At 38.7% G+C, this 9230-nt stretch overlaps 1 protein-coding gene and 1 non-coding gene across 2 annotated transcripts in view; one reads left to right on the forward strand and one right to left on the reverse strand.

Annotated features, from left to right (window-relative positions):
• RAB18 (RAB18, member RAS oncogene family) overlaps positions 1–5079 on the forward strand; it is a 12281-nt gene extending 7202 nt beyond the window's left edge. The window contains exons 4-7 of the mRNA XM_017741549.1: positions 1–55; positions 1570–1688; positions 1769–1835; positions 3353–5079. The exon at positions 1–55 is cut by the window's left edge and continues 7 nt beyond it. Of these exons, the coding sequence (XP_017597038.1) occupies positions 1–55; positions 1570–1688; positions 1769–1835; positions 3353–3531 (420 nt within the window). The 3' untranslated portion in view covers positions 3532–5079. The remainder of the gene's footprint in view (positions 56–1569; positions 1689–1768; positions 1836–3352) is intronic.
• Positions 5080–8678: 3599 nt separating this feature from the next.
• On the reverse strand, positions 8679–8752 carry TRNAN-GUU. The gene has a single exon. It is a non-coding gene; the product is annotated as a tRNA-Asn (tRNA).
• Positions 8753–9230: the final 478 nt, after the last annotated feature.

Here is a 9230-nt window from a genome sequence, read left to right on the forward strand (position 1 = left end):
CGGTTCAGAACATTAACCCCCAGTTACTACAGAGGTGCACAAGGTGTTATCCTAGGTAAGTATATTTTTGCATGCTAGTTCAAATGTTTGTGGTTTTCTCATGCATTGGAGTTACACAAACTCATATAGCCTTTATATAGTATCTAATTGATATTAAAAATCTTTGTATCTGTGTTGAACAACTCATATTAAAGGATCTTGATGTCTCAACCTCTTTCTCATGTAGTCAGTCTTAACTGGCTTGAGAACCTCTTGATTTTTGCATGAGAATAAAAGCTACTGCTATCTGAAAGGATAGCTTGGAGCTGTTGTCCTTGTGCTGTCATGAATTCGTCTTTTATTGCTTTTTGGTTTTGCCTGTGCTTACTAAGTGCAGAGTGGAAAAAAAATCATCACCTCAGTGGGGTCTCTCTGTATCAGTATGATACAGCTTTTTCTTTTTCTTCTCCCTGTTGTTTATTCCTAATGAGATTAATATAAACAGTGTGGAATCTGGCTGGGGTTTTTTATTATTTGTCTCCCAACTGATGGGATGTTACGCAGTCAGAATCACTTAGAAAAGGCTAGCTGGGCGCATAGAAAGCACCCATCCGTGTGTGAGAGACCCGGGCAAAACCCATAATTGTAGCTTCACAGTGAAATCTCATTTGTGCTTTTTTTTCATATATGGGAGCCTGTTTGCTAGGCACTGAGCTCTGAAGTTCTGCTTCTCCATTGCTAGGAGTGAGGAGCTGACTGAAGTAAAGGCAGCGAAGTACATTTAATTTTCTTGACTTTAGAGAACCTTGCTAAGATATTGTGTCCCGTTAAATTGTTTAATGTGGAATAACATTTGTCATGTGACCTCCTGGTAGGTTTCTCAAGTCGTGAGTTGCATTATCTTCCTGGAATAGGAAGGTGCTGTCAAAGCATGTTGTGTCAAGTCACTTAGTTGCACTGAACCTGCCACTTACTGTTGAAAGCTGTAAACAAGCACTGTTCGGGAGATAGAAGGTTCTGCTGTTGAGATTTGCTCTCCCATTTTATTCACTATCTCCTGACTGTTTCTTTGTTTCCTGTCTTCCAAAAAATAAGGTTATTCATGCAAGCCAAGTTACAGATTTGATTGAAAGAAGCTGTTTATGCCTGTCTTCACATGGGTTGTGAAAACAAAGGAAAAAACACTTTCATAGCTTCAGTACTGAAGGTCATGCCATCCTCTTTGCATAGCTGTTGTGTAGTGATTTTAGGTATCCTACATCAGGATGTGTAGAATTCCTTGGAGTGTAGAATTCCTGCAAGTGTAGAATTCCTTGGAGAATGATAGTCTCTAGTCTGTAAGCTAGGATGTATCAAGGTGTGTTAATCTGAGAACCGTAGGTGGCTGAAGCTTGGAGTTTTTCTGCATCAGTGATTTGAGCTGGTGGATGTCCTACTTTTTTTTCCAATTGTTCGTATAGAAGGTAAATTTGAATCCTTAGGACTCCTTCAATTTTCTGATTCAAAAAGTCGTGATTTTTGCTCCTTTTGTAATGTAAGCTGTAATTCTTGGAAAAATATTGTGGAAATAATACCGCTAATATCTTTCAGTTTATGATGTCACGAGAAGAGATACTTTTGTCAAGCTGGATAACTGGTTAAATGAATTGGAAACATACTGCACAAGGAATGACATAGTGAAAATGTTAGTTGGAAACAAGATTGATAAGGTAAACCAAATTCAACTGCAGTAAGTCATTTGCTGGTGTATTTTGTTAATAATGAATACTAATGTTTTGTTTTATTATAGGAAAACCGTGAAGTTGACAGAAATGAAGGCCTCAAATTTGCAAGAAAACATTCCATGTTGTTCATAGGTATGTTACAGATATTTGCAGAGATTTTTCTTGGTTTTTGTTACATAAGGAAAAGTACCACTTCTGGAAGGTTGATAGTCTTTACGTGTCCAGTCCAGCTGATACTTCTCACCTGCAGTAGGCACAAAGGTAATGGGTATTCATGTTTTTTCAAATTGTCCCTATGTTCAGATATCTGTTCTAACTGTAGATGGTTATGTAGAAATTCATAAGGATGAAGGGCAGAGTACAGTCTTTCTGTAGCCTGATGAAACCTGTTTTGGGTTTGGGGTTTTGTCTGATTTCTTTTCCCAGCTGACTTGCTAAATTAATTACAGAAGCAAAATGAAAGAGGGAAAACTGGTGCTAGTGGCCAGCCTTCAATATAGCAAAACAGCTGGTACCTGAGAGATATCTGTATTAGAACTGGGATGTAAAAATAGGTAGGTATATAATTAACTTATAAATGGTGGGTGGGATTGAGTAATGACATAATTGTGACTGGAGAAAATATATTGGTCTCATCTTGCTGCAAAATGAAATGGGTCTTGTAGGCAAAGCCATATAATGATAAATTAAAACATGGGTGTAGAAGTGGTTCTTTATGCATATGTTTTTTACGTGTTTCACCTAAGGATCAGAAGGGATTATTTAACAGGATGATGCCAGTTGCAGAGCAGTTCATTGACATGTACTCATTCACTCCTGTACTTAGACTTACATTCTTTATCTCTGACTAAAGACTTACTTTTGTTTAGTGTCCAGCTGTATTTCTTTTCAGCTACAGTGTCAGATGTGGAAATAAAAGCTCAAAGTTGAGGCACAAGCTATTAAGTGCATGGAAGATGAAAACAAAAATGAGAATTAGACTATAAGTGCACATATATATTTGTATATATGCATGCTGCATATATTAAGTATCTGCATGTCTGCATAGACAATCAGGGCAAGCCCTTGTGGAAGTGAACAATTTCTGGTGGTGTCTGTTGTTCTCATAATATAACCTGTGGTTAGATGATTTCTTAGTCTTGGTCAAAGTAAGGATCCTGAGTGAAATTACCTAGAATTCTTCTAACTGCAAAAGGAATGAAATCCCTTACTGTTTTTTATCAGATGAGTTTTATCATGGAGATGGACCCAGAATGCTGCAGTATGGAGCCTTGGTTCTTATGGTCTGATGGTACTGCAGTTATGACTAATGTACAGAACTGAAATACAGAATAGCAACCAGGTTTTTCAGACAAGAATCCTAATTTTTCCTACTAGAGTACTTTCCACAGAAAAATAAAGCTAAGCTATAGCTGTCTCTGTATGTTCTAGTGAAGTTCATCTTGAAAGCTCTTCTATTAGAAATACTTTGAGGTGCTACCTGTGTGGTGACAAATCTGCATACCTGCTCATTTTGGCACTGCTATATTTTTACAGAATATGTTGTAGAAGTTGTAAGTCTGTTGTAGGTTGAAACTTAACTGAAAGAGAAATATAAGCATGTTACCAGAAGTTAGGGTAATGCTTGACTTTTTGTGTCTCCTCTCCAGAGGCAAGTGCAAAAACATGTGATGGTGTGCAGTGCGCCTTTGAAGAACTTGTTGAAAAAATCATTCAGACTCCTGGACTGTGGGAGAGTGAAAGCCAAAACAGAGGTGTAAAGTTATCAAACAAGGAAGAAGGATATGGAGGAGGAGGAGCATGTGGTGGATATTGTTCTATGTTATAAACTTTGGGAAGCTTATTCTTTGCATATTTAAACAGATAGTTACATCTTTCTGTACATAAAGTCATTAAATGCTATTTTTAGGGACCTTGCAGTTTGCACATATTTGTTTTGTATCATGGCAGTGAACACTTGTAGAAAAAAATGTTCTGCAGCTTTCCCAGTTTGAAAATGTTATGGTAAGCATGCCCAATTTGCAATCTTCAGGTTTTTATAAGTAGCATAAATAATGTGCAAGAACAAATGCACTAAAAATTTTACAACTGTATACATTAATTGTGTAACTATTCCAAACAAAGCCATCTAACAAACACATTACTGCATTGTCTGCTCTTCGTCTTATTTTTAAATTCTGTTGAAATTATAGAACTATAGTGTGCACAGATCTTGGAAACAGTATGAACTGTAAATGTTACATTTCATCTCTTCTAGTAAATGCTTTTTTAAGGTGTTAAAAGCAGCAGGATTATACAGTTCGTAGACAAATCTGCTAAAACTTTGTCTTACAGCAGTGGAGTCTAAAACACAAATTGGCACAGGCCCTAATTGTTATCAGCACTTTCTTGAAGAGATGCTTTGAAAGCTTCCTTTGCAAAGCTGGGAGATGCCATGTTTTCCTTTTAATCATCACTTCAGTTGATGGCTTAACTGGAGTTTTAATCCTGTGATATTTATATACTAAATTTGTGGTACTCTTGCACTCTAGGTTTTTATGATGGTCTGCTCTAGCTTGCTGCAGAAAGTCTTCATTATTGGCAAGGGGTGTGAGTGATGTCATTGTTCTTTCATTGTGAATCCATTTGCCACACTTCAGTATGGATTCTTAATTTTCTGAAATGTTTGTAATATAAGTTTATCTCAACTGTAGCTCACTGTGGCTGTGAGATCTCTTATCACGTCTGCTTTGTGCAGCTACTTATTCAGAAATAAAACTTCTGTCACAGACACTAAATGGGAAGCTATAGGGCTTCTTGATCTCTGTATGAAAAAATACTATTGCAATGAGTATTCACTTGAATTTACTGTATCAAAGCCAATGGTTTGTTTCAGAAGACTTGTATAGACTTAATAAATTTTTTTCCACAGTATTCAACTTTTTTAACATCTTTCTATTGCAGAGTTCTATATTTTCTAGCACATATGGTTTAAACAAGGTCATTTCGTACGTACAAATTATTTCTGAAGGACAAGATGCTGTGCTCTGTGGGTTTTTTAAAATAATCACTGTAGTGCAGTCGGTAACTGAACTATTAGGCAGTTTCTTGTAAATATAGTGAATGACAGTACCTTTTATTACTGCAGGGTTTTGTCTAAATGTCAGCATACATGATCTATGTTTTGCAACAGGTCTTGGCTGCTTCTGTTAAAATACGCTTTCCTCTTCATGGTAACTTTGTTTTCTATTCTGTTTTATACTTGATAGAAAACTACCAAAATTTGAAGACTTAACCATGCTAGTTGTTTTTACTAAATATTGTATCTAGTATTGTTAATGTAGTAGGATAATTAAAATATGTAAATGTAATTAATATTAAATATGCATAAACATTATACTAAAAATCATAGATTTGTGTTACTGTTGCATGCAGAGTATGTGGGCTGAGCAAGTCTTGTTTGCTAGCATTGAGGTCAAAGGATTTTTGTTTTTGTAGGCTCACAGTAGAGGAAAGTTGTAGGTGAGTTAAAACTGAATAACTTTATTTTGTCAGCAATAGTTGGCAAGTATCATAGTGCTGGCAGATGCCTGGAATTTATTTCCGTATTTGTTTCCCCCTTAGTTTGGGTGCATCCTTATGCTGAGAAGAGACTTAACTTCTGGTTTCTCACAAAAGGTCCTTTTATCACAGGACCTGGATTCATCTTTTATTCTGCCTTTGCCAGATCTGACAGCTTTTGTCAGAGGAAGGGAATGGCAGAGCACTCTGAATAGTGGGTATTGTTCTGCAAAAGAATTAAGTAATTTATTCCTTGCAAAATATTTCTGGGAGAGAAGTATTCTTAAACAGCATAGGTAGTGAGACTGAGAGCAGTTAGAGGTTTGGTTTTCTTTTTTTTTAAGTAGATGCTTTCTGATTGACTTGCAGCTAGCTTTTCTGTCTTCATCTTTTAAGCCTGTTTAGTTATGTCTCTCGGGAATGTTTTTCCTAGTGTGTCACTTCATCATTGCTCTGTCAAGAAGCTGTGCACTGGAAGGCTGGGTTCCTGTGCTTTCAGTATTTGTTGAAGCAAATTTAGCAACAGTTACTCTGCTACATTTTTAAATTCTTTCTCTCGCCTTTTTTTTTAATGCGGGGTTGGGTTCTGGAGCTGCCATCTTTCAAATAAATCTGTTCCCATGCTTCCCAAGATTTTTCCCCCCTTTGTAGGTCAGATTATCTCCAAGTGCATATCCACTGTTGTAGTTGTAATACAAGTGTATCTGAAACTGCTACGAGCTGTATCATAAGCTCTGCTCAAAACTGATTTAGCCTATTTGTGGAATAGTGGGTTTTGCATCCAGAGAAGTTACATGCAAGAGGTCCTTCACCATACCTCAGTAGGTTGCAGAGGGATAATGGAGAGAGCTGTTGTCTCTTCATCAAATGAGAATGTGTCCATGTCTGTGGCAGGGGGTTTTATACACTAAAGCACTAAACCACAATGAGGTAACTAAGAAATCTTTCATGATCGTGAAAGGCTGTTAAAACTGAAGTTGCTTCCAGTTCATTTACTCTAGTCAATAAAGTACTGATTAGCAGCTTAGTACTCAGGCCTGGCAGATGTTTTTTGTAGGCTTTACACTATCCTGGAAGAATATGGTACAGCACTTGCATCTTCTTAAATTTACACTCGAGAATACTGCTAAGTGTTGTTAAGGTTTTGTCTTGCATTTCTTCTGCTGCTGTTTCAAAAAGGGAGGTGGGACAGGCTTCTGATGGAGGTTTGAAGATGCTGGGATTTTTATTGCTAGTGGGGCTTTTGTCCAAACTACAGCATCACTTTTCCTGTTCTCCTGCTGCAATAATGAGATCAACAGCTGGCTCAAAGTAAGTCTTAACTAAATGAAAACGAGAGTTCAGTGAGTCCCCAGACAATAACAATGATTTCCTCATCAGCCATGGCAGAACTTGAGGGCGCGGTGGTCTTGCTGCCATTGTGTACCACAGCGATAACTGCTCTGTATAACTCCTTCTAGTTCCCTTGTTTGCCAGTAAACTGATATATAGTGAACTGTGATAACCCCTTTAATTTTGCCCTGTAGTTTGGTGCAGTAATTCTATGTTTTGAGGCCTAACTAATGCATTTTTTTGAACACTTGCAAAACTTGGGCAGCCTGTGTTGTGATCAGTACAAGTTACTGCTGTTTAGCTACTGGAGGATTGATACAAGTGTTCATGGTAGGAACAGCATGGTATGCATCCAGCCTGTAGGTGCCATCCTGTCCAAAGCCCCTGTGGTAGGTTTGTGTCTTGCTGTCCTTCTGTGTGCCTTATTGATGCCTTAGTAATGCCTTATTGATGAAAGCATCAATAAGCAACACTAGCATGAGCAGGGCTTGTTCATGTTCCCAGACAAATCACTGCATACATTTCAGACCTAGCTGAGCCTCGAAGGGTGAAATATAAGGTGTTTTTCCTGGCCACTGTCCAGCACTCACTTAATGGAGAAAAAGAGCTCTCCATTAAAACTTCTGAGTTTTTTTTGTTTCTACATCCTTTGTTTGTGAGTACCTGTGGCACCTTAATTAAAAATTTATGAAGAGTCATATAGGCAAAGAACTGTGAAGATTGTGTTTTCAAGCTACTGCATGCATATATTTTGTGATTGATTTTAATGTAATGGAAGTTTTGTCCTTATCCTTGTGCCTGAGTAACATCTGGTCTGTTCTGTTAGAGTAAAAATGGTCACAGTGAGTAAATATTTTTCTTGTGCTCCCAGTTTCTGTAACGTCTATGTGCATTTTATGTACAATGATAGCAAAATTCCCAGTCAAGTTCTAGAATTTCTGGGCTTTAGTTCTTTATTTTAGAAGCTTAAAACAACCTCAGAAGAGTTTTAAAATAGAAGTGTCAAATCACGATTGGAAGGAAACTCTTCTAGTATTTTCTGTGTCTCATCAGCTCTGGATTTACTAGCATCTGGTAATAAGTCTGCTTGGATCCTTTTGACAGGAGTGCTTGGTTCCCAGTTCTTAATGCTTGTCAGGCTGGACTTTCTGAGGAATGCAGCTATCCAGATGTTGTTGACAGCATGAAACTTGTTCTTTAACAGTAATGAGAAGGTCCAGATGTAGCTACTTAGGATTAGGAGCAAAGCTGTGTACTGGGGTTCAGGGAAGAGCAGTAGCAGCTCCCCAAACTGTGAAGACAGTTTAAGTAATGTGTAATATATTGTGTACACAAAACAGAAACTATTATAATGCACAGCATAGTAAGCATATTTAATATTGCTTACAACAATACTTTAATATAATTTAATAAAATACATAACTGTATAAGTATTTTATATCAGGGATTATGTATCATCTCTTGAAATTCAGCTTTAGATGTAATTATCTTAGTTCAGGTTAGGTATGAGAAGATAGATAGATAGATAGATGGATAGATGCATGCTAAGCCTGTGGGCAGGTGTCCTTCAGAAGAACAGGAGTAAGGATGCTTACGGAAGCAAGATGGAGGTAACTTGAGGGACTGGTGTAAAGTTGTCAGGGGAGGCTTAGGTTGGATTTTAGAAAAAGGTTCTTCACCTAGAGGGTGGTTGGGCACTGGAACAGGCTTTCCAGGGAAGTGGTCACAGCACCAAGCTTGACAGAGTTCAAGATGTGTTTGGACAATACTTTCAGGCACTTGATGTAACTCTTGGGGCTGTCCTGTGCAAGGCAGGAGTTGGATTTTGATGAATCTTTTGGGTCCCTTCCAACTCAGAATATTCTCTGAAGAGCCGGAGTTGAGCTTTCCCCAGAAATGGACCTGGGGCTTCTGGCAGGTACTAAGTGAACACAAGGCAGCAAAGTGCCATTGTGACAGGTCCATTTCTGTGAAGCTGCTGTCCAGTGGGGCGGCCACAGCATCTACTGGTGCCTGTGGTTGTTCCTTCCCTGGGGCAGAACTTGGCACTTCCCCTTACTGGGCTTCACAAGGTTCTTTTTGGCCCTTAAAAGAGATCTCTTTCGTCCCTGGGTGGGCTCGAACCACCAACCTTTCAGTTAACAGCCGAACGCGCTCTCCGATTGCGCCACAGAGACTGATGTGTTGTGCTTCCCAGAGGAGCTGAGTTCCTGACTGTGTTTGTTAAGTGCTGCTGGTGGTGCCTGTGTGTGCTGAATAGCAACAGAGTGGTACTGCAGGCACGCTGCTGCAGCAAACCTGGTGTGCTATTGTGTCAGAATACAGAGGGAAGAAATGCTGTTACCTCCTGTGGGGAGTGGAAGATGAGATTCTTTTGATTTGAAGTAGCTGTTCCTCACTGCATACCTCTCAGGAGAGGAAGTCTTGGGGTCGTGTCATGCTAGGCCATCTGCTAGCGGTTCTCAGTTAACCTGTGCTTTTTGTGCTTCTGGAAATTTTAGCTATAAGAAGTCTGAAAACCCATGTGACTTGTTAATTGTATGTTAATGCGATTAAAACAAAACACAGGTATGCTTCAGAGCATGGATTACAAGACACCAGGCTTACTGATGGGAAAACTCTCAGCAGCTGGGAATTGGGTGTTAGAGGTGAGAG

This window comes from Corvus brachyrhynchos, unplaced genomic scaffold (genome assembly GCF_000691975.1).
Source record: "Corvus brachyrhynchos isolate BGI_N302 unplaced genomic scaffold, ASM69197v1 scaffold167, whole genome shotgun sequence".
NCBI classification, from domain to species: Eukaryota; Metazoa; Chordata; class Aves; order Passeriformes; family Corvidae; genus Corvus; species Corvus brachyrhynchos.